Source organism: Myotis lucifugus, unplaced genomic scaffold (genome assembly GCF_000147115.1).
Source record: "Myotis lucifugus unplaced genomic scaffold, Myoluc2.0 scaffold_0, whole genome shotgun sequence".
In the NCBI taxonomy this organism is placed as follows: Eukaryota; Metazoa; Chordata; class Mammalia; order Chiroptera; family Vespertilionidae; genus Myotis; species Myotis lucifugus.
Genome location: NW_005871048.1, coordinates 59,905,388 through 59,932,506, shown reverse-complemented (window position 1 = coordinate 59,932,506; position 27,119 = coordinate 59,905,388). Strand labels below are relative to the sequence as shown.

The 27,119-nt window shown below is 35.0% G+C and overlaps 1 protein-coding gene across 3 annotated transcripts in view; it reads right to left on the bottom strand.

Annotated features, from left to right (window-relative positions):
- CDH18 (cadherin 18) overlaps positions 1–27,119 on the bottom strand; it is a 215,025-nt gene that overhangs the window by 139,848 nt on the left and 48,058 nt on the right. For all 3 annotated transcript variants that reach the window (XM_023752842.1, XM_023752871.1, XM_023752901.1), the window contains exon 3: positions 14,788–14,907. In XM_023752842.1, the coding sequence (XP_023608610.1) occupies positions 14,788–14,907 (120 nt within the window). The remainder of the gene's footprint in view (positions 1–14,787; positions 14,908–27,119) is intronic.

Sequence of the window (27,119 nt, the reverse complement as noted above, 5' to 3'; positions counted from 1 at the left end):
TAATGTTCATACCTGACAGGGAATTAGGGCAGATATTGTTATTCCCATTTTATGGGGGAGAAAACAAGCTCAGGGTCCTGTGTTGGTGAAATTGGACCAAAAGGGAAGTATATGGTAGAGCAGAAATATATCTTTATCATCTAAATTGGGTTTCAGTACTCTCCCCTTTATAAACTCCTGCTTCCAGGAGCTCACCATCATTTATATGTTTTCTAGATGAGGTCTGGACTTCAAAGAAAATGCTAGTATTACATCTTGTTCTTGTAACTGTCCTTTAAATTGGATCCCAATAAGCAAATTTGAGCCTTATTGGAATTTGAGGGAGTTTTGTTAACCACCATAGTATTATATATCTTCAATAAAAATACCTTTAATCACTGAAAGCACATCAATTGCTCTATTTCATAGACTTTAAAAATTAGGTAACTATCAACCATTCATAAATGTTTCAGTTAATCATAATAAATTACTCAATCTTGATGTAATCCCATTCCTTGTACCATATAAACCAGTCTCATTACTTTTTTCTGATCTAAAAATGGTTTAATAGGCTATGGTAGTCATAATTTTATGGATTTTAATCAATTTTTAATACATAGCATTAGCTTAAGTGTATATTTTTTATTTTTTCTCTAAAGCTTTCATGTAAATAAATTTAAAAACTTGTTTTTAAAACTTGTATCCTCATCTGGAGGTTAAAAAATACATTTATGATTAACCTAGAATCAATTGTGTCAGCATATAAGGATGTATTATAACCAACATAAGCTTTAGTGGCACAGAAGGCTACATTTGTTTAAATACTGTCTCCACTGATAACATTTTAAAAGTTGAATCCTGTTTTAAATGACATCGCAGGGCCAGTGTTTCTCAGTGGTTAAGCATTGACCCATGAACCAGGAGATCACAGTTCCATTCCTGGTCAGGGTACATGCCTGGGTTGTGGGGTTGATCCCCAGTAGGGGGCATGTGGGAGGCAGCCAGTCAATGATTCTCTCTCATCATTGATGTTTCTATCTCTCTCCCCCTCTCCCTTCCTCTCTTTGAAATCAATAAAAACATGTTTTAAAATAAATAAAATGACACAATCTATAGAAATATCACAGGATCCAGTCAGTTTCAATAATACTAAGTACATTTATTATTTACAAAAGTTGTTTCAAATAACATCAAACATCATCTGAGTTTACTGAGGAAATATGATGCACCTTGTTCATTTGAATAATTGTGAGGGCTGGATTGGAAATTTTGTTTTTGTGGCCTGGTAATTTTTTTTTAATCCAAGAAGTAAGACTGTCAGAAATTTACACCCTAATTTCCTTCCATTAACTGAACAAAATTTAGCATTTCACATAGTCTTGCACACACGGGCCAAGCAATATATACTGACAATGAATGAATCAGTTGAAGTGAGTTTTACAATGAGCAATTTTGCTTTTATATGAGTTATAGAAATAACTGGAAGCTCCAGGTGAAACACATAATGTAATGCCTATTAAAAAACAAATTAACTTTGCAGGGAAGTAGAAAATAACAGGCTTTATGTACTAAAAATATGACCCCTCCTCCCAGATATATCCCAATACTTAACAGTTGCTTCAGGTGATTTTCTGACTTTTCAAGTATAAAGTGAATTTAGCCTCATGGTTTATTTGGATGAGAACAATTAGGGATAGATCAATATCAATTACATATTTCACATAATTCATGTTACTAGAACTACATAAGACTGATGCATTTTTAAAATTACTTGTAAATGCAAAATTATGTATTAAATGTATATTCATTTTTACTGCATGCATATCAGTTATCATAAAGGGTTTATGTTTTAATTCCTAATGTATGATTTAAATAATTCCATTTTATTAATTAACAAACCATAAAGCATAGATCATTCTATTCAAGGTTTATCCATAAATCTGACAATATCTTCTCATAATACTACAGAAAATCATCTGAAGAAAATGACACAGTGGTTTAATTGAATACTCTTAGCAAAAGGCCCCAGCTTTTTAACAAAGGAAGAAAATATACAGAGAAAAGTTAAATATTTCTAGAATAGGAGAATAACATTATTTTCTGGTCACAAATTGAATAATTTCACTCTAATGACCCCCATGATGGGCCTGGTAATAAAAAGGCTTTATGAAGATTCGTGTATGATGATGGAAAAAGATTTGACTTTGGTTCACACAATGCAATATATAGATGATGTTTTCTAGAATTGTACACTTGAAACCTAGGTAGTCTTATTGACCAATTTTACCACAATAAAGTTAGTAAAAATAAAATTTAATAAAAGATTAGAAAACCATACAAAAATCATGTGGACAGCCAGCCTTGAGTGTATTTAATGTGTTCCCAGGGAGAGAAAGTAGTCAATCCATCTAAATCTTTAGAGTATTTCTTCGGTGAACCGCCTCTATCTTCCTCAGATGAACATGGGCCCTGTCTAGGGAAGCACTTTTTAGGCTTTCCTGCTCCAGGTCCCTTAGTCAAGGGTGCCTTACTGTAACCTACACGGAATCTTTCTTCTGTGAACATTTTTAAATGATATAAATGCCACACCTTCTCAATCTCACATAAGTTCTGTTGCCTGTTTATATACGCCTATGCCTATTTTTTTCTAACTCAGGGACTATTTCATCAGTTCTGCAAAGAGCAGTACTCATTTGGGAACCAGACACTCTAGCCTATATTGCAGAATAGGTCACAGTCTTGATACTGAGATTATCTTGGTGAATAATTGATTCGGACTTACACGTTGAAAATATGGATGTCCTCTGAAAAAATGTCTTTTCATTTATTTTTTCTAAGAACATTATTTTCACTTTGTAATTTTGCCACATTGATTTTTTTTATAGCCCAATGTGTTCTAATGCCGTAGAAATACAGAAAAATAAAATCTATGATGGTAGTTACTGGAATTAAAGAGTCAGAGAGCCCAGGGTGTTAATATTATTGACTGTATAAACATCAAGTGCTTTAAACAAAAGACTCTTCCTATGGATTTGCCACCCCATCAGTCAGCTACATCTTGTAGTCTATCAAGCAGTCACCTGGAGAGAGCAGCTCACCAGTGCTTACAGGGTGAGGGTATGTGAGCAACAATGAAGCATTTGAAAGCATAATGCTATTGCTTTACTTGTTTTCAAGTGATGATAGAGGGAGCTGAGCATTTTGAGTGTAATGAAGCTATCAGTATAACCATAAATGCTCAGCTAACAGGAAATACCACATACAAGGCATCATAAATATTTATTTACATAATGAATGCATAGCTATATGTTTTAAGAATGTGGAACAAATGTCAATTATGGGTCATAACTGTATAAGAAGCTAATCTATATATGCATGTAATGAAATACAAATAATACAAATATAATTTATACTTTAATTATAAATAAGCTTTTCAAAGTGGTTTATATGACATATTTGCATGTACTTTAATTTTCTGAGATTTTCATACACAAATTCTGCACAGGGAAAGGACTGGGACCATAAAGCCCTTGTCTCTTAATACTGAAATTACTCCTGCTGCAGATGAATGCTTCACAAACTGAGAATGACAGTCTCCTGTGGGTCTTTTGCAAGCACAGATGTGCCAGTGGCAAAGCCTGCCTGTCAGTACATTTTGGTGCACTCCCGGGCTCGTGCACGGCTGCATACACCTGAACTTTCCCCAGAGGGAGGGCTTTTATTTTTTCTCACAAAAATAGCCCACGGGCCTGTTGCTATCATAACAGTTTCTTTACAAGTCTCATTCGTGAAACTTTTTAGTCATCCTCCAATTCACAGGAAAAATCAGGAAGTTTTGGTTTCGTTTTTGTTTTTTAAGCAAAGCATAAGATATTTGAATGACTAAAGTGGAGAAAAGCATGAGAAATAAAAAGGAGAAACAGAAGACAAGCCCGGCTGGTGTTTCTCAGTGGTTGAGCATCGACCTATGAAACAGGAGGTCACAGTTCAATTCCTGGTCAGGTCAGGGCACATATCCAGGTGGTGGACTCGATCCCAAGTAGGGGGTGAGCAGGAGGAAGCCAATCAATGATTCTCTCTCATCAGTAACGTTTCTATCTCTCATTCTCTCCCTCTCTTAAATCAATCCAAACATATTTTTTAAAAACCCACACATTTAATTTTAAAAAGCAGAAGATAAGAAAAACAAGCAAGAGTCAAGAAATGCAAACAAGTGATTGTGGTGAGCAGATTATAAACAAAAATGATAACTAGTTGCAGAACTAGAGGAAAGGATGAGAAATACAGTAGAATATTAAAATGTTTAAGCTGTGCATATTTGGAGAAATATTTACTTAGCAAAGTGAGAAATGCATGTGGGTTAAAAGGCTGCCAGGCATTTCTGTGAAGGAAGGACCCGGTAGCTCCATGTTGCCTGGGAAAGGTGAAGCTCCTTCCCTTGCACGTGTCAGGTGAGCAAAAGGGACACAAAAGAAGGCTCATGTTTCTCTGCATGATAACAATAGGGGTTCTATGGAATATTCTGGAAGATGTTAGAAAGATAGAAACAAGAAAACATTCCCCAGAGAGTGAGAGAGGACCCCTTTGAAATAAAATGGCACTTTAACTCTCCTATCACACAGATTGATTAAACATTTGAAATATTTAATTTTCAGTTTCAAGTTGATTCATTTCGGGTGTATCATAAGTCTCCTCTACAATTCCTCAACCTTCAGAATATTCTGGTTCCCCCAGAACCCTGTAATAGCAACGTTTAGGGGCATGAAGAGACACTCTGCTCTTCAGCAGAATCATGAACCATTTACTGGTATTTGGATTTTAAAGGGAAGATTTATCCCAAAAAGTTGGGAGAGGAAGGCACTTTAAACCAAGAAAAAAGAAAAAATATATGAGAGATAAAATGATTAAACAAATATTTTTTAAACCTCAATTTCATTATTCTTTTCTGGTTCAGATATTCAACATGTCTAAATTTAATATGAGAAAGAATTTTTTTAAAAAATGAAACAATTATGGTAATAACAAAAAAGATTTAATACTAGGATCAGGTATTATTTGGAAACAACTCTCCACAAATCATATTTTATCCCTATAAATGACTAGTGTTGTCTTCTACATGTCATATTAATCATTTTGAAAGACACAGAAATGAATAATGGAAGACCTCAAAAGTTTCGTGTTCTATACATGTCTTGTTCCTCAGGAAAAGTTTGTGACCTTAAAACTCACTAACAACTTTTTTTAATTATGATATCGCAAATACTTAGTATTCTAACAGCAGTTATATACTAATTTTATGGCAATCATTTGAGAAAGATCCTAAATTAGATTACATGATTGAGAGAAATATAAAGATTTTTTAAATGTTTATAAAAGACAAAACATGAGGCTTGTTATGCAGCATAGTAAAAAATAATACTAATTACAATCAATATTAAAATCTGCAATTAACATAAGCCATTTATTTCTATTGAACTTTTACAAAATTAATGTTATACATTTTGATAATATATCCCTTTAGTAAAGATAATTAGGAACATGATTCCATGTGTAAGGCACTGTACAGGACCTGGCGCAGAGCACAACAGAAATAGGTCACGTTATGCCCTAAAGGAGTTCTCATGTGAGCGAAAGAAGTACTTGTTATGTTTTGTTGGGTATACAAAAAATGAGCTCAAAGATCAGAGGGATTAGTTCTGACTAAAGAGTACAGGGAACCATCCATATGTGTAGAAGTTGGCTTGGGATGGACATGCCAGAGTAGAGTAACAGCCTAAGTAGAAAAATAATGCACAAGTCATGCTTGGCTGAAATACAGAAGTTGGTGGAAGATTAGATGGATAGATAGATAATACTAATGAATATTATCCTAAGGCAGTCGAGATTCAGTTTAAATATCTAAGCTATTTGATTAGGGAAAAATCAAAGGCTGTCAATGGGATTGAAATACATTCTGTCCTTCGGCCAGAGAAACAATAGCCTCTCAGAAAAAATTTAAAGGACAGGGGGAACATTTGAATTGCTTAGTGGTTACACTCCATAGATGATCCTTAGTCAGGTTTAAATTTGTAATCTTTCATGTCATACAGCTCTTCAATATCTGACAATCATCATTCACCTAATATATTTACCAGACTATTAGCTAAAGATTAGAGATACCAATATATCAATTCCTGGAAATTTTCTCAACAGCAACTGTTTAGGTGTAGGATACATGGAATGAAGTTATAAAAGAAAAAGCTAAATCTATATTTCCCCAGGAAGAAATAGTATAAAACTCATTACAATTAACCAACATTGATTTCTACCATTTCCTGTAACTCCTATTTTATAGCCCATGAGATTAATTGTTTCCTTCCAAATAATAGCTGGTCAATTTTGTTGCAAGAAGTTAATATTTATTTAAAAACATATTCAATTTGGTTCATTTATTTGTTTGCTTGTTTAACAGTTTTATTTATATTTAATTTAAATGCCATAAAATTCATTAAGTGCCCAATTCAAGTTAATTCAATTGCATGGATCCCTCTAAGACAGCAACAAATAGTTTAACTGACTTATATAGAACACTAATCTATAATTTTGTTCCATTAGAACTATACCCATAGCAGTTAAGTTCAATAGATATTATTAATTCTATTCATGTCAATATGACGTGATGATTTCCTTGCTACGGATTCAGAGAGTTATCTGATATCTATAGTACCTATAAAGGACTTTGCTGCTACTTTGGCAGCAAGTAGCAGCAAAGTAATTTTTATTTTTTTTAGAAATGCATTCTCAATGGAGTATCAGAATGAAATGCCTTTGGTTCCATTCTCTGATCCTCCAAATATCAACAATTAACATAACTGTTGATATCTGATTTAAGTTATTGTGAACAATCTCCTTTTCTGGTTTAGTGCTGGCACTAGAAGTATAAAGTGGCTACTCATACACAGACAGCTGTATGCTCTCTCTAGAAGGTGGCTTTGGAGTTGAGAGGAATAAAAGTGGTCTCAGGGAGTCTGTGCCACACCTGCCTGGGCAGTGCATTGTACTATGAAGTTGATTTATTGGTCTGGAAAGCGCATTTCACAAAGATCCAGGTATCAGCATTTTATGTGTCTGCGTGTAAAAATAACCTAACCGGATCCTTTATATCTCACTGGCCGCACTATGCCACAGCAGCGACAGGGAGGCTTGAAATCTAGCTTTTTAAGTGAGTCTGTTACTATAACGAACAAAATAAGAGTTCTAATCGGATGAGCAAAATGAGAAATTGATATTGAATGGACAACCACTAGTGTCTACTATATTTCATTGACTCTTAATTTCTTAAATGAAATATATAAAATAGACTTTTCCATTACGTTATTAAATCCCATACACATGTCTGCAGTTCAGGAACTATTTAGATTCTTTCTAAAAGAGATAACATATGACAATTTTTAAAGTAAATTAATAATATGACATAGTTTTGAATTAATGCATTCCACTTTTCCATCGGGGAAGCAAATGTTTTAGCACTGAGTTTAACAATTAGCTATTTTTGTTTCCTAGGCAGTTGAGTGAATGACAATGTATCTATAATTATTTGTGCCTGCACTTATTATTATTATTATTATACCAATTGGGGATGGGCTATGAAAGAGAAAAATTGACAAACTATATTCTACTGTGGAATATTCTACCTTCTGCAGATCTTATGGACCCTACTTTAAATATATTAACTTATTGAGTGATGCCCACAATGTCCTGTCCTCAGCAGCCCTGCTCAGCTCCAGTAGACTCATGCCTACGGCTTCTTTTTGGAGTCATTTCATCTCTTACGCGGCCTTCTTCAGTTCCTCCTGCCTTCTATTTTCCCAGACCCCCTGCCTTTATATGATGTGACCAAAGTAAACAGTTTCAGTTTTCTCATTTTGGCCTCCAGGAATATTTCAGGCTTAATTTGCTCTAGGATCCACATTTTCTGGTGGTTCAGGGTATCTATAGAGCCCTCCTCTAACACCATATTTCAAACAAATCAATTTTTCCTATCAGTTTTATTCTTTATTCTTAACTTATTAGCTATTAATAAATATGAAGCATTGCTTTGGGGGAAAGAAAACTATTTTCAGGTAGGTTTTCATATTACTCAACTGTAAACAAGAAGGAAATCTTACCTTTTGCAACAGCATGAATGGATGTGGAGAGTATTACGCTAAGTGAAATTAGCTAGCCAGTCAGAGAAATACACATACCATATGATTTCACTCAGATATAGAATCTAATGAACAAAATTTACTAACAAAATAAAAACAGGCTCAGATATAGAGAACAGACTGACAGCTGTCAGAGGGAAGGGGCTGGGTAAAAAAGGTAAAGGGCCCTGGCTGGCATGGTACAATGGTTTGGCATCAACCTAAGAACCAGGAGGTCATGATTTGATACCTGGTGAGGGCACATGCCATGGTTGTGGGCTTGATCCCCAATGAGGAGTGTGCAGGAAGCAGCCAGTCAATGATTCTCTCTCATCATTGATGTTTCTCTCTCTTTTTCTCCCTCTCCCTTCCTCTATGAAATCAATAAAAATATTTTTTTAAAAAAAAGGTAAAGGGATAAGAAAAAAACAAAAATAAGAAAAACCTAATAGACAGACAATGGTATGGTGATTGCCTGAGGGAAAGGGGGGTAAGGAGAGGTAGGAGAGGGTAAAGAGGAGATAAATGGTGATGGAAGAAGACAAGTGTGTGGCTAAACATAACTATGATTATTTTTTAATATATTTTCTTGATTTTTTTACAGAGAAGGAGAAGGATAGAGAGTTAGAAACATTGATGAGAGAGAAATATCGATCAGCTGCCTCCTGCACACCCCCTACTGTGGATGTAACCACAACCAAGGTATATGCCCTTGACTGGAATCAAACCTGGGACCTTTCAGTCTGCAGGCTGACGCTCTATCCACTGAGCCAAACCCGCTAGGGCCTCACTTATTGTTTCATATTATGGTCAAAATACCTGGTCTTCACCATTGTCAGATTGTAAAAATTGTAAATAAAGCTTAACTAGAATTTTGTAAACCAGTATATTCTTCCGTTTTCCCTGACATTAGGTTTTTATCCCAAACTTTAGGTTTCCAGAATGGACCATCAGGAAGAGTCAACCTGTGTAACATAAGCACAGACTTAACATCTCTGCACTAACTAAAATAACGAAGTTATTCATAAATTGTTGACATGAAACAGCTAGTGTAGAGAATCATCAGATGGCTATAAATGACATGACCCTAAACAGACTCGCATTCTTAATTTAAAACTGCACAACTTCCCAGCAGGCATAGCTCAGTGGTTGAGCTTGAGCAGAGACCTATGAATCAGGAGGGCACCATTGGATTCCAGGTTAGGGCACATGCCCAGGTTGTGGGCTCGATCCCTGAGGGGGGGAGGGGACGCATGCAGGAGGCAGCCAATCAATGATTCTCTCTCATCATTGATATTTATCTCTCTCCCTCCCTGAAATCAATAAAAATTTATTTTTAAAAAATAATAAATAAAAACTGCACAACTGCTCCTTGTGAATACCCCATTCTGTTTCTAAGACCTTGGAAAGACAGAGTACATTTCTGTTTTTGTCTTTGACCTAAGACAGGAAAAGTACTTCCTTTTTGTAGCACTTCAATCATTCAGCTTCTGCTGTTGCTGAGAGAAATTGCATAGTTTATAAAGAGGCATAGGAACTTTGAACATATTAATTCATATTTAATGAAGTTAGCACTATATTAACTGGACTAGGACTAAGATTTGAGTTGTAATAATAAACAACTATCAGCCCAGATTTCTCTTGACTTTGGTTCCCTAACCTGTTCATACATATGACTTCTGCACTTGGCTGCCTTCCTCAAAATGCCTTGTTTAGGGTTAGCAGTGTTCATAAACATGAAAATGGTTTCTTTCATTGATAACTCTGATGTGTTTTCTAGCTGAATTAAAATCAATATATTCAAACAAAATTAACCTCATTAATTTTACATTAACATGATTTTACTTAAATCTGGGCAGCAATGATGTATGTCTTGTATATTCCATTGTCATCTGCTATAATTTATTCTTCCATTGTCTTCTGCACCTTAAAAATGGTAATGTAAGATATCATTACTTTCATGGTTATACACAAAGCAAATGACATAAAAGAGTTACCTGGACAAAGATTATTCAAAACAATAAATTATTCACAAGATTTGTTTCATATTGATTAATGGGATTTCAGTGTTAAACATTCCAGGACTTATTAATGGTCACACTCAAGGGTTCAATAATTCAAATGTATGGATGCAGTGATTCTTAGATTGTTATAAAATAGGAAACAAGGCCTCAAAGGCAGCTCAGCATTAGAAAGTCATTGTGAGTGCCAAAATGTCCCTTTTAATATAATAAAATAATATAATCCAAAGTCCTGATCTTAACCATAAGCACTCACAGCACTATATGAGCACAAAAGTTCTGCTTTATTATATTTGGTATTCATTGAAAGTAATTGGAAACGTGTTGAAATATAATCATGCCAAATAAGAGGATAGAGTGCAAGTGTTACTATTAAAATGTACATTTATAAGTAACTACTATGCCAACATTTCTTATATAACATCCCTTCCATAGCAACTGATTAAGTTTTTAGTATGTTTATTTGTACTTTACTCCAGACATTTTAAGCACAACTTCCACTAAATTCATTACTTCTGAGGGTGGATAATGGCATGGTAATAGGTCATTAAGTTTAAATTACCAAAAAATTCTTAGCTTAAAGACAATAATGAGCATTCTAGGTTATAATACCTATTACCACAGACAACTAAGACATTGCTTATTTAAAGAATCTTTATAGTAGTACATATATCCATAGTTTCCCATGATGCTTCAGCTACTGTAATATTGAAATTAAAATATCAACATGTGGGCATACATTTCACACAATGAATTATTTTGCTTAAAGAAAAGAGAAAAAAAATTAAGAGCCAAAATAATTTCATAGAGCAGTATGTGAGCAGAGCCTATTTTAAGTTATAAATAATATTTTTGTTTAATGAAGTACTTAATTAACCTACAAATATGTGTAACCGACTGCAATATTTATTTAAATATTGTGTTACAGATACATTTGCTGCACTAATGCACAAATTACAGCAGAGTACAACCCTTGTCAAATCTTGTTCTCAGAAGCCTGCTGTATCCAAAGTATATACACGCACACACCCAACATGTGCAAACATTCAGATAGACATTTAGACACACATACACAGAATTAGCATTTGCTTTCTAACAAGTTCAAAAAGTGCATAGAAAATTTTCAAAATACATTTAGGATATTTATACCATTAATTACTACTTTAAGTAACTGTAACATTTTAAAAAAATAAACATTTGGCTATGTATAGGATGGTTAATGGGCTAAAGCAGTGATTTTTTTACCCTTTTCACCTCATGGCATACATAAACTAATTACTAAAATTCTGTGGCACACCAAAACATATATTTTTTGCTGATCTGACAAAAAATAGGTATAGTTTTGATTCATTCACACTAGGCGGCTATTGTTGTGTTGGCTGTTGTCATTTTTCTATTGGACAATCTTAGGGAAAAGAGGTCATGTCCCTTACTAAATAGTCAGGTATTGCATGTTTTAAAAATTCTTACAGACGGCACACTGGTTGAAAATCACTGGGCTAAAGTCCATGTGTGTTTTTGCATATTTATGCATGTGTGTGCCTGCATGTAAGTGTGTGTGTGTGTGTGTGTGTGTGCAATACTAACCAAGGTAATTGGAACACAGTCTTCTTGTTTCCTTCCTCTAGGGCAGGGGTGGGCAAACTTTTTGACTCGAGGGCCACAATGGGTTCTTAAACTGGACCGGAGGACCGGAACAAAAGCATGGATGGAGTGTTTGTGTGAACTAATATAAATTCAAAGTAAACATCATTACATAAAAGGGTATGGTCTTTTTTTTTTAGTTTTATTCATTTCAAACGGGCCGGATCCGGCCCGCAGGCCATAGTTTGCCCACGGCTGCTCTAGGGCGATGCATATTTAAAGTGAGAAATATATCTTTTTTATATGTAAAACAACCATGATTATTGGGAAAATAGAACAAAAGGAGAAACAATAATATCAAATAATGAGATATTTTATTTCTAAATATTTAGTAATATCTTGGTACTAAAAACTTGTATATCACATTCATTTTAGGTAATATTACATTACTTATTTTTATAATCTCCTAATTTCTATTTTTACTTAATTTAATTACATATTATAATTTATTCTACAATTAAAATGCATATAATATATGGATACACTGAGTGGCCAGATTATTATGACCACCTGACGTTTGTAGGCAAATTAGCTGTACACTGCATCATATGGGATATGGAAGCCGAAGGACTGTTCCAACACCTTTGCTGTCTGCAGTTACCAAGATAAAATTTCTCCAATTCGTACAGGAACACAAGGATTAGACAGTTGATCATTGGAAAAAAGTCATGTGGTCCAATGAATCACGTTTTCAGTTGCATCATGTAGATGGCAGAGAATTTGGTGGAAACAGCATGAAAGCATGCACCCCATATGCATGAGTACAACCCTTCAAGCTGGTGGGGGCAGTGTTATGTTTTGGGGCATGTTTTCCTGGCATGATTTGGGCCCTTTAATTCATGTGGAACAATGTCTGAATAGCACAACATACCTAAGTATCGTTGCTGATTAAGTTCATCCTATCATGTTGATGGCGTATCCCAATGGAGATGGCTTCTTCCAACAAGACAATGTGCCATGCCACAGTGCTCGTATTGTGCAGGAGTGGTTTTAAGAACATGAGGGAGACTTGACCTTGCTTAGGTGGCCCCCACAATCACCAGATCTCAATCCAATTGAGCATTTGTGGGACGAAGTCAAAAGAGCCATCAGGCAGCTGGTTCCACAACCATCAAATCTCACAGAACTGGACAGTGCTATTCATCAGGCATGGTGTCAGATTTCTCACATCACCTTTCAACATCTCGTGGAGTCAATGCCAAGAAGAATCGCCACAGTATTGAAGGCAAAAGGTGGCCCAACGAAGTATTGATGGGGTGGTCATAATAATCTGGCCACTCAGTGTATATATGTGTGTATATTTTTAATTTACATATACATATCCAAATATATTCTTCATTATTTTATTCATAAGTTATGAGAATTATGGGTCTAAACAGTATGCCTGATATCTATTCCTCACTTCTGTGTTGGAGCATGACAAGGATGAAAGAGAACAAGTAACTTAGTTGAATCTCTTTGTAAATATGATAGTGATAATACTCTTAGCAATCTAATGGTATTAATCATTGGAAGTGTTGTCGTCTATTACATCTCTTCAGTTAGATGTACCTCATTGTCTAAGATAATGGTAAACAAACCTGGAGTCTACAGACTTGTGGAGCAAGGTTCCAGAAAAATTATTTTGTTTATTATGTATATGAATATAAGGGGGTAGTTAGGACCAAAGGTGGCTCTCTGCACTAGTTCTGTGGTAGTGCCCTTTGCTTGAAGACCCCACTTGTTAACCTTACTCACAAGGCATCAAATGTGACTTAGGAACATCCTGGATCTATCTCCTCACTTCATCTATGTCTCATGATTATGTATATCTTTGAAATTATTAGTAAATTTGAGACTTATTGGTACTGTACAGCTGGCTACATTAAAAATGAGTTTTATATTTAGCCAAGTTTTTATTAACAAATTGTCAATGAGGCCAGCGCTTTTAGTGGTTTTTAGATTATGCTGTTGTAACATAACCCTATAATGCATTATTGAATATCCTTCACTTCCATTTTGGCATCACATCAAATGATATAATAGCATATGATTGTTTTGGCCAGAAAAATAGAGAGGAAAAAGGGCAGATTCATGTTTTCCTGAAAAAAATGTTGATATGTCTTTGGATTTATTCTCAGTTAATCTCTCATCATTAATACAATATTTAAGGGCTGAAAATTATTTCTCATTAGGAAAAAATGGCAGTTCAATACAATTCTCCAATGTAATATACAACAACTTCTGTGACAATCAAATTCAAATAAAATATAAAATAATCAAACTAAATCATTTACCTTCTTTTGCAAAGAATTAAAACTAATATGTAAATAAAACATACAATAAACTTGAAAATCTAATTTCCCATAATGCCCCATGTTTGTTTTAAGGAAAAAGTATTTCACTAACTGTTACAGGAATAAGCTAATATTAGGAGCTTTTACTGGTGTAGGTATGAATATTGGATGATCAAAGTCCCGAGGAAAGCTGTTAATTTATCTTTAATTATTCAATCACATTGTTTTAGAAAAGTGAGGGCATTTTCAAGTGTGCTACAATAACAATGTCAGATATAGAAGAGTACACAGAAATACAGCTGACTCTTGATCAATGCAAGGGTTAGAGGTACTGATCCCCGCCTGCACACACTATAAACATATGTGATAACTCTTGACTCCCCAAAAACTTAACTGCTAATAGCCTACTGTTGACCAGAAGTCTTACTGATAATACAAACAGTTGATTGGCACATATTTTGTATGATATATGTATTATATTCTGTATTCTTATATGAAGTATGCTAGAGACAAAGTGTCATTAAGAAAGTAAGAAATTAAATACATTTATAGTACTGTATGTAATCATTGAGAAAAAAAAAAAAACACACATCTAAGTGAATCCGCATAATTCCAACTCATGTTGTTCAAGGGCAGTTATTAAAACACTGTTTTCTTTCCTGTACATGCATCTGCACACAAGTTATAGAGAAATGCACTAACCTGTTTTCGGATCTACGGAGAAGTAGGGCTGTCCCTGGAGAATGCTGTAAACCACCCGGGCACTGTTCCCATAGGTAGGGTCATCTGCATCGGTAGCTGTCACCTGCAGGACAGAGGTACCTGTGCATTCAGGAAAACAAATTTTAGTAGGTTATGACATTCAGCATGTGAGTAACTTGTACACAGAAGGAGTTATATTGAGATATCTATAGAGAACCATAATGGATTTGCCCCACTAAATTTAATTCTTAGATTTATCAGCCAAACGTATTCCTTACTTTCTTTGCCTGAGTCCAAAGTAAAATATGATATGACTCTCTGTGCTGATAACACTCACATAATTAGGCTTGGGTTGGATTGATGTTTAAAAGTCAAATCGGTGTTAATTGTGGGGCAAAGTCAAAGTTGTGATGAGAGTGTACATTGCCTGCTATGTGACTGTTCAGAAAACCAGGGGTGTAATGGTTTGGGAAGGTGATTGAGTTGACAAATTATTATTAATACCATCAAAACAGCCCATTCAAATCATTTCCGTCATTCATGATCTTTTAATTTCATACACGGACAGTTAATGAGACTCCTAACGGGTTCCCATGGTTCAGTTAGCATTCTTTTAGTCTCTTCTACACTGTACCAATATAATTATCTTAACGCAATGGGTATCAGAATTTCCCTACCACACTAACTTTTTGGTGATTAAAATGCATTTTAAAGTAATTTATAAGCTTTAAAATATTATATTGTGGTACTAATTTTTTGGATCTATTATGCTAGTTTCTTTATGTTTACACCTTTTAAACATTATTTGAATGGTTAGATAAATCAATCTAATATTGAGTTATTCACAAATAAAACTGATCTAAGTGTAACATGACAACCATCTATTAAGGGCAATACAACTTCACTGTAGAATTAGTGGTTAAGAGCTCTCATTTATTTATAACATGTATTTGATGAGTCATCTAGAAGTGCATACTTGATATTTAATTTGCCACACTAGAAAATTCTACCTACTAGTACAGGTTTTATATCAAACAAAAATATTTCCACAACCAAGTAAGCCTCTATAAAATTTTGCATTCATTTTGGCACTTGACTATGGAAGTACTGACAATGGTCAGTCTTTAATTTTAGTAATTACTTCAAATATGTAGGTATGACACACCTATTATGAGTCTAAATTCCAACAGAACTTTAAACAAAGCTTGTCCTTTGCCTACAAGGGATCCTAGAGAACTTAAAAGAATTAGTATGAGAAGGGCAACTGAAAATTCTTATTAGCAGACCAAAAATGTATGACTTTTAGTAATACGCTATGATTCTGGGCTAAATAGTATTGTTACATTGATATTCTAAGCAGAAATATAATTAGTAATTAGGCATACCCAGAAAAGGGGGACTGACTGTGTTATTTCTAAAAGAAATCTCTAATTATGGGTAATAAAATACAATTGCAACACCAAATGCTGGTGAGAATGCTGAGAAACTAGGTCACCCTTATACTGCTGGAAATGTAAGTTTAGCAGATTCTTGTAAAACTGAACATACATTTACCATATAACCCAGCAAGTTGTACTCTTGGGCATTCATATTAAAGTAATAAAAATATATGTTCACATAAAAACCTGTTTACAAATATTCAGAGTTACATCATTCATAGTAGCTCTCAGATGAACACAACCCAGATAGCCTTCAATGGGGCAATGATTAAACAAACTATGGTACATTCATACTATCAAAAACTACTTAGCAATAAAAATAAACAGACTATTGATATTTGTGACAACTGAAATGAATCTTCAGAGAAGTATACCCGGTGAAAAAAGCCAGAGATGGGACCTTGGAAACGGAGGGGCTTAATTCCACAGAAATAAAACTTTCAAGAATACCTCATCCTCCCGTGGGGGCCTCCGGAAATTCTTATTCCAGAAGCACCCAGGAAGCCCACTTCCACAGGCAGCCATGGGGACACAGAGGACATCCACTAATAATAATATCATTTTATAGTTTTGCAATATGCTACCATTGGGAAAAACTGTGTAAAGGATATAGGCATAAGGAATCTCTCCATATCATTTCTCATGACTGCATGTGAATCTGTGATATCAAAATTAAAAGTAAAAAAAAAAGTCTTTTTGCCTCAGTGCTAGTCCATTCTTAGAAAGCCTTCTTTGTGTGCACCATGAATTTTCAGATTCTAGCACTACATGTTCTGGCTTTATTGTACTTACCAGAGCTAATCATATGTAAACTATCTCTTCCACTACTAAGTATGATTATTACTATTATAGAATATTAATGACACATGCTCCAATATTCATCTCTCCAACTTGTTTAGAGAATACCAGTAGGTAGATATTTACAGAGAAATGTTGATTTAGGAGACATTTTCATCGGTACCTCACTGAAACTAATTAAAATCTGTAGTAATTTCCCTGGTCAGGCTATAACAGTGGACAAAATGTTATAAAATATTACCAGTAAAATATTTGACCTGATAGGAAAAAATGCTAATAATACCTGGCTTATAGGGATGACTAAGATTCAAAAAAGAGAAAACAGGATAGAATATTGTAAAATAATGGCCATTAAGAAGCCACACTTATACAATCACAAGCTTTTGAAACTTGCTCTGGTTTTGCAATAGTAATTTAAGTCTAAATCGTTTTTAACATCTTAAAATAGTCCCCAAGCAACCATTCATGGAGAAGCTGAGAAAAAGAAACAGTACAAGATCACACCTCATTTATGGTGATGGGCTGGATCACCGCATGAAGGAGAAAGCGTGCTCTGCTTGGCTTGAGGTGTCTATAAAACCCAGCCTTGTTAAGTGAAAGCTGAGAAGCATGAAAGTAGTGACAAATGGACAAGAAAGAACAAGGTAGGAAAGGAGATAGAAAAGAAAGAAAGGTAGACTGGAGGTATTGGCTGAGTGATGGTTAAAGTAGAAGAGTTAAGTAAACAGCAGGAAAGGGTTTTAGGGGAAGAAAAGAAAATATAATAGCCCTCTACTTGGGTCACAAACTACAGTCCTTAACACATCTCTGTGCTGCAGACCACACGGGTACCGGGTGGTTCTATTTGTGTGTGAAACAAGGAACAGCAGATTGCCTCTCTCACTGTACTTTGGTGGTATCTGAAGGTATCAGGCTGCCACTTTGAGTAACAAATAGCTGGCTGAAGGGAGCAGAGGTATATGCATAGCACAGAGCAAGGCAAAGTCAGCTTGCCCCAGGAGACAGCAGCAGGAGAGATAAACAAGAGGGATGGAAAATAAATCTCTTGCTCAAGTGTTCAAGGATTTCTTACCAAAGAGAATTAATAAGGAAGTTTCAGGCCAAACGAAAATTACCTACACTCTAATTAATTTTAAGTTCAGATGGGAAAATTATAAGAACCACTGGTGCTTTGGGAAGTATTTAAATTAGAAAAAAATGCTTTCTTTTTCATTTAAAACATATAAGTAATCAAAAAAATAAGAACGCTTAAAGTATGTGCTATGAGTTGGATTATTTCCCCTGGAATTTTATATGTTGGAGTTTTAAATTCCAGTACAATGACCTGGAAATAAGGTCACTGTCAATGTAATTGGTTTAGATGAGATCATTCTGGAGTAGAGTGGGCCCCTAATCCAACAGGACTGGTGTCCTTATAGAAATGGGAAATTTGAAGACACACACACACACACACACACACACACACACACACACGCGGTGAAGTATATATGAACATGGAGGCAGAGATTGGGGTGATACTTCCACAAGCCAAGGGAAGTCAAGCATGCTCAGCAAACCACTAGAAGCCAGAGGAGAGGCTTTGAACACATCCTTCCCCAGTGATTTAGGAGGGAGCATGGCCTGCTGTCACCGGGACCTCAGACTTCTAGCTTCAGGAACAGTGACACGATAAACTGCTGTTTTAGCCACCCACTTGGTAGTACTTTGGTACAGCGGCCCTAGCAAACTAACACCGTGTGCGACAATTGCAGTGGGAAGAATGACATTTATTCTCAGAATTTACGGTTGTTCCTTTAACAGATTCTGAGCAAGAGTCTGAGGGTACAAGTCCAGGAAAAATGAGGCATAATTTCCTGTACTATTTGATACCAGATACACCATAAATGAGGTAAAATTAGAAGTTAATCTCACAAGAGAAAAATTAAAGTAAGCAATAAATAATGGTATTTTATTTTTTATTATTATTTATTTTTATTTCAGAGAGGAAGGGAGAGGGAGGGAGAGATAGATAGATAGATAGATAGATAGATAGATAGATAGATAGATAGAAACATCAATGATGAGAGAGAATCATTGATTGGATGACTCCTAAACACCCCACACTGGGGATTGAGCCCACAACCCAGGCATGTGCCCTTGGCCAGAATTGAACCAGGACCCTTCAACCCACAGGCTGACTCGCTATCCATTGAGCCAAACCACCTAAGGCAATAGTATTTGATTTTTTAAAACATTAGACACTATTTGTAATATAGCCTGTTGGCACTTTTAAATAAATTAGTTTGTTATGTTGGTCATTTTAATGAATTTTTATTTCTGGTTAAAAGTTTAAGTGAAAAAAATCATTAATATTTATATATCTATGTCTATGTAAAGTGTCCTATATTGGACCATTCAATTCATTTATTCATGCTTTGTGCCCTAATTGCATAGATAGTAGAAAAGAAATAATTATTATCCTTTCCTGTGCTAGATTTTCAAATGAAAATATATAAAGTGATAACTATAAGATCATTATTCCACCAGAATATTAAAATAATAATTCCATTTTTTATGAAAATTATTATATGGATTTGGTCAAAAAATACTAAATCAACAGTCCCTTCCCTACATATTTAGTTTTCATTAAGAAAAAACAACAACTTAAAAGTGCTACATGTTTTCTTAACTTTCACAACAGTTTCCATTAAAACAATACAGAAGCATTGCATTTCAAAGTTTCATTAGTTACTTAGGGTATAATCTTTTCTTGGTAAATATTTCCTATGGTGCACTCTTAACTGTTCCCATGCTACGGATCAGTGTCCCTCAGCTGATGTCTTATACAAATCTGAAAATGATTTAAGTACATAAAAAAGCTTTCAAGATATCTTTTCTACAATAAAACTGAAATCCTGTTTCCTTTGCGGATTGCCCTGTGTCATTCTTTTGATTCACTTTCTTTTTGTACTACAGCTTTATAAATTGCACACATTTTATAAAGTTACATGCCAATGAGAAGCAGAAAGAGTGGACTTTCTTGAACGTCTCTGAAGACCGATTTGAAATATTTAATAAGCCATTTTAATACCAAGCAAATATTCTCTGAGATCGCAAATCGTTATGCATGACTTGTCAGGGTTCACAGCTTTGATAAAATCTCAAGTGACTCAATGTGGAGCCAGAAATTTGGGTAAAAATAAGCTGAGGACTTAGGAAGCCTGAGAGTACCTCTCTGAAGAAATCTCTTAAGGCTTAATTCTCAGAAGATTTTTCCAGAGAAAGTAAAAAAGCAATAGTCATCAAGCTATAGTTTAAATGTCATTCTACACAGGAGGGCTGTAATTTCACCAAACAGAGCGATAGCACAGGGTTCTAGTCATCGTGCCATTCTATAATGCTTTGAGTATTCACCCAAGAATCATTTGATTAAAGAAAAATCCTTCTTCAACAACACTTATGAAACAACTAGGTACCAAAACAAAAGTTACTCTTCTATTTTAAATCTTGGCTAGTGTTAATCTCTGTGTATCTTCAATTATATCCTTTTTTAATAAGAATGCCTAATGCTAAATTTCATATTACTCAAGTAAATTTTATATTATATTTCTTGAATAAAAAAATGTATTGAATGGCAATGATATGGAAACCCCTCTGCTCTATGCCATTTATTTGAATAATGAGATTAACCTATTGAAAAAATTAAATTTCAAACCATTTTACAGATGTAGGCACTGAGGTTTCAAAGGTTCTACAGTTGACAATTGGAGAAGGCAGCACTCGAGCTTGGGCCTGTCTATTATGCTGTATGCCATTCTTTCCCATATACTCTTTTGCTCCACTCATTCATGATTTGTTGAATCCTATTTAATAGTCACATTATCTCCTGCCTTTTTCTTGTTTTCTCCCTTGGAAGTACGTCAGGGCAGTCCAGATGCATCTGCATGGGAGAGTTCATTGCACATCTAATTTTTAGAATGGAATTTGGGAAGCATATACTCTAATGCAGTGATTTGTAAATTGGGTTCAACTTATGGTGAAACTATTTATTCCAATAAAGTAATTTATATTATAAATCAATCAGTTATTTTGGGGAGTCCCAAATCAAGTCTACTTTCATAAAAGTTAATGGAGAAACTTAGGAATCAGAAGTATCATAAAATACAACCTGGTAGATCAATCAACAATTAAACAGAAGTGTCATTAAAATATATGTATTCTTTTAAGAGTTTTAGTTTCAGGTCTTACACCCAACTCTCTAATCCACTTTGAGTATATTTTTGTGTGTGGTATAAGATAGGGGTCCAGTGTTATTGTTTTGCATATGGCTATCCAATTTTCCCAGCACCATTTGACAAAGAGACTATTCTTTCCCCACTATATATTCTTGGCTCTTTGTCAGCGATTACCTGACTAGATATACACATAGGTTTATTTCTGGTCTCTCTTAGCATGTTCCATTGACCTACGTATTTGTTTTAATGCTGATACCACACTGTTTTTATTAACATAGCTATGTAATATAGTTTGCAATCTGGAAATGTGATGCCTCCATCTTTGTTACTTCTCAGGATTTCTTCCGCTTTGGGTCTTTAGGGGTTCCATACAAATTTTACATTGATTTTTCTACTTCTTTGGAAAAATGCCACTGGGATGTTGATAGGAATTGGCCTGAATCTACAGATTGCTTTGGGTAGTATAGACATTTTACCAATATTATTTCTTCTAATCCATGAGCATGAAATATCTTTCCATTTGTGTGTATTTTCATTTTCTTGCAGACATGTATTATAGTTTTCATTGTGCAGATTTTTTGCCTCCTTGATTAGATTTATTCCTAAGTATTTTATAGTTCTTAATGGATTTGTAAGTGAGATTGTTTTCCTAATTTGTTTTTCTGACAGTCTGCTGTAAAATGATTTTTTGAGCCACTAAGTTGTACGTTGGTTTGTTACACAATAGCTAACTGACATAGACAAAAAGATGTAGGATAGAAAACGAGAAGAAAAAAATATGAACCTTAGACATTTTTGTACAACTTATGATTTATCATTTGTCTTGTGTTAGGACTCAAATGCACTCTAAGTTACCATGTACAAGTACAGAAATGGCCTCATTTAGAAGATTATGCCCCAGGGTAGTGATTTAAAAACGTCTACTAGAATCTTGGAAGAGATCCAGGGTGAAGCTCCCTAGATGTTTGGGCAGAACTAAATCAGTCCCCCTACAAACAGTGCAATAAAGTAAGCACAGCTGGTGTCCCTACTTGTTGCTGTGCAACACAGAACACAGCTGCAAATAGAAATGAGCCTGTGGGTGTGAGATCAGAGAGGGGAACAAAGACGACAGGAAAATGATTAGGGTTGTTTCAGTACATCTCCAAATAATGAACCTCGCAGAACTTAAGGTTCATATAGTAGAAATTTTACTATATGAAATTTATATCTTTTTTATATATCCCAAACTAAGTTTCAGTAATTAATGGAAGTTAAAGTTTTTAAATAATGCATGCAATTTTCATATAAAGTAATATGTTGATCTCTCTAGTAAATTAAAAACATTTATATCATATGTTATCATTTCTAAAGAGCTTTTAAATAATGTTCAATTATAGGTATATTTATTAATATACAGAAGAGAACAGGTAGAGATTTATATATTTTCTTATAAATATGTTTCAGTGAAAAACAAAGAAGATATGACATTTATTTTCAGGCAAATTGGATCGTGATTTGGTATGGTTTCCTTTGAAACAACTTTAGATATAAAGCATTTTTAAAAAATTTAAAGTGACTGCAATGCAACCATATTTAAATTTATACTAAACACTCCTGATTCCCGGTGAAAGCAAGACTATTGTTGCAGAAATCTAGGTATATGTACATACAAATAGAAGGGAACTTTTTAAATAATAATATGTCCTTGTAACATCACTAAATGTCTTAGACATATACCACCCTTTTCATCCAAGAATGGCAATACTGTTTGCATATAAAATTTCATTCCTTCTGTCTTCATTGCTAAACTGCCACACAAGAGCTTAAATGCTGACTCCAAAAGCAGGAATAATTTTAATTCATGGTAATGTTCCTCTTTGCTCCACATGACAATATTATTGACTTTTCAATTCCTAGTCTCATTTCTGAAAAATTAGACATTTAGTAAAATTATGTAAAACCAAATTTAAAAAATATTTCTATAGAATAATTTATAGAAGATAGTAAAGTCATCACAGTTGGGACAATCATGGACTGTATATCACAGGAGAAAATGTTAAATGTGCATCAGTACAATGTGGACCAGTCTCTTGGTGGTCTACTCAGATTACACTGGCCCTTCATATCATCACACTGTCATCCTGTCCATACTAGTATATGTTCACTTTGTTTAATCTGATTCCATCCTATCTAATAAAGAGGTAATATGCAAACTGACCATCACTCCAATACACAAGATGACTGCCCCCATGTGGTCAAAGATGGCCATCACAAGATGGCCAGCAGGGGAGAGCAGTTGTGGGTGATCAGGCCTGCAGGGTAGGGCAGTTAGGGGCAATCAGGCCAGCAGGGAGCAGTTAGGTGTTGATCAGGCTGGCAGGAGAGTGGTTAGGGGGTGATCAGGATGGCAGGGGAGTGGTTAGGGAGTGATCAGGAAGGCAGGGGAGTGGTTAGGGGGTGATCAGGCTGGCAGGCAGAAGCAGTTAGGGGCAATCAGGCAGGCAGGCAGGCGAGTGGTTGGGAGCCAGAAGTCCTGGATTGTGAGAGGGATGTCCGACGGCCCATTTAGGCCCAATCCCACTGGGCAGTCGGACATCCCTTGAAGGGTCCAAGATTGGAGAGGTTGCAGGCTGGACTGAGGAACACACACACACACACACACACACACACACACACACACCATGCACAAATTTCGTGCACTGGGCCTCTAGTTTCTAGATAAGTAATGAAAAAAGCAATATGACAGCCAATAGCTTACTAGACACTGACTGTGATTCAAATGATCCTTTTCTCAATTAATGCTTTAAAAAGGTAAATGTAATTATTTTTAAATAAGATCCGTGCCATTAAAGTAGCCATGCAACTGTTCTTTCAGCACATAAAACTTATGCAAATGTTTTTGCTGCTGTTTTCATCACATTGTGCATTTGAATGTGGCAATTAATATTTAAACATAAAAAATACTTACCTGGGCAGACAGGATGGTTTTTGTTCATAAAATATATAACATGAACATTCTAACATTATGGCATTCTTTTTGGAAGTGACTATAAATGTGAAAAATACCATATTCTTCAATTCATGATTCTACTTCAAAATGTTTTCCTTCTTTTCTCTTGCATGTTCTCTAGGACAGATGTTCTCAACTGAGAGCAGTTTTGCCCCCCAGAGAGCATTTGGCAATGCCTGAACACATCATGATATGGCAGCAGTGGGAAGGATGCTATGGCCATTTAGTGGGCAGAGACCAGGAATGCTGCTAAAATCCTACAATGCACAAGCCAGCTCCCAAGACAAAGAATTATGCAGTCCAAAGTGTCTGGATAAAAAAACCCTGCCCTCAGGGATATGATTCCCTAGATAGTGGTTGAAATTACATGATGTAAATCAGAGAGATAAAGAAAAACTTTATTAAAACATGCATCGAAAACCACTACAGTTTATTTTGTATCTTTCTTTATTAAACCATCCAGAATCCCAGAGACTTTGCCTGCTTATATTACCCACTGACAAGAAATATGTAAGCACATTAGACTTTTTCCCTGGCAGTATAGTGCACAGCAATTACTTGGAGGGCTCCATGACCATTACTTAGCACTACAGATACACAAGAAATAATAATCTGATAAAAAACTGTGCACCCTGAGAGTCTCTGGTGCTATCTTCTCTGTATTCTCATAGCATATTTTGCTAAGCTATGAAGGGAATTCATCATTTGCATGATGATCCTGCTTATCCACCTTTAAATACACCACACACACACACACACACACACACACACACACACACACACACTCCCTTCAACTCACAGGGAAGGGAGGAGTATTTTTCATCATTGTATTCTCTATGAGAAATGCCCTTTTTTTTTGTCCAACTGACAAACTCCTATTTATTATGTTAGATTCACAGAGGACGTCTTCTCTTATCTGCCAGCTAGACTCTGCCCACTCCAGAGTTCCTCTATATTTTGCTTATCAAACACTACATTAAAATTTTCTGTTTTTATGTCTGCAAGCTGCTCAAACTTAGGGTCATTGTTTTGTTTACCATTTTATTACTACCCACTATCAACATTTCTCAGTAGATTACATGCTTTCAATCTTTCTCCCTCTCTTCAGAGAGAACTGGAGAGATATAAGGAGAGAAAACAACAACGACAACAACATTTTTAAAAAATTACTAGCTAATTCAAGACTCAGTTAATGAGATTATGATAAGCACAGTGATTTCATAAAGCACCATATACTGGGGAAAATTTTGTTGTCACCTATCTACACTGTTGGCCTTTACTAGTATTAAAAACTGACATTTTTAAATTAAGTATTCATGTCAACCACACGTATTCTGCAATACACACTTATTTTCTCAAACTGAAGGCTATTCCAAATGCATTTCTGAAAACTCTTCTTACAAAAATAATAGAGATCTCTGTATGTCAGCATATACATACAAATCCATTTATTTTAAGGTTGCAAAGGGTATCTGTGTATGTTTTGAAGAAGCACTTATTTGAAAACTTCCTTATCCGTACTTTAAGCATGTTTCCAATTTTGGAATATTATGAATGATACTGCAGTGGGCACTCTTTTACCTACATCTTCCCATATCCATGTGGGTGTACCTATAGAATAGTTATCTATGATAGATATTGTCCAACAAATTAGTATGTTTGTTTTTAAATATTAATAGATATTGCCAAATTCCTATAAAACCTAAGGGAATATACCCTTCTGCTAATAGCTCTGCACATTAACAATTCTGTGATTATCGAACCTGCATACTTGGTAGGTGAACATTGGTATCTCCTTCTCCTTTGTGGTTTCTTAAATTACTAGTAAAATTTGAGGCTTGGAGGGGATAATTACAGTGTATTTATTTTTTTCTATGAATCTCCTTGAATATAATTTCCCCCATTTTAATTTGAGTGTAATATATATATATATATATATATTTAAAGCCCCATATAGAACAGTTAACTGTTGGTGGGATTATAAATTGTTACAGCCAGTATGGAAAATAATGGGGAGTTTCCTCAAAAAATAAAATAATAAAACTACCTTATAATCCCGCAATCCCCGCCATAGCCTGTTTGGCTCAGTGGGTAGAGCATCGGCCTGTGATTGAAGGGTCCCAGGTTCAATTCTGGTCAAGGGCACGTACCTCAGTTGCAGGTTTCTGGCCCTGGTCAGGGACTTGTGAGAGGCAACCAATCGATGTGTCTCTCTCACATCAGTGTTTCTCTCGGTCTCTCCCTCTCCATTCCACTCTCTCTAAACATGAATGGAAAAAAATGTCCTCAGGTGAGGATTTAAAAAAAAAATAAATAAATGATTCAGCAATCCTACTTTGGAATATTTATCAGAAGAATATAAAAACACTAATTCAGAAAGATACATGTACCCTTTGTTAATTGTAGCTTATTTACAATAGCCTAGATACGGAAACAACCTAAGCGTCCATCAATAGATGAGTGGATAAAGAAGATATGATATATAAATACAATGAACTACTACTCATTCTTAAAAAGATAAAATATTGCCATTTGTGACAACAGAGAATGGATATTGAGGGTATTATGCTAAGTGAAATGTCAGATGGAACTGGCCAAAAAATGTATGATTTCACACATACATATATGGAATCTAAAACAAACAAAAACATAAACTAAGAAAACAAAATTAGAACAAACTCATAGATACAGACAACAGAATGGTGGTAACGAGAGGGTTATGGGAGTGGTTGGGAGGGAGAAATATATGATGATGAATGGAAACTAGATTTTGCTGGTGATACAGATACCAAATTATAATGCTGGACACCTGAAACTTATATAATGTTATTAACCAATGGTACCTCAATAAACAACAACAGACAAACAAAGAAACAAAAAGGCCCTTAT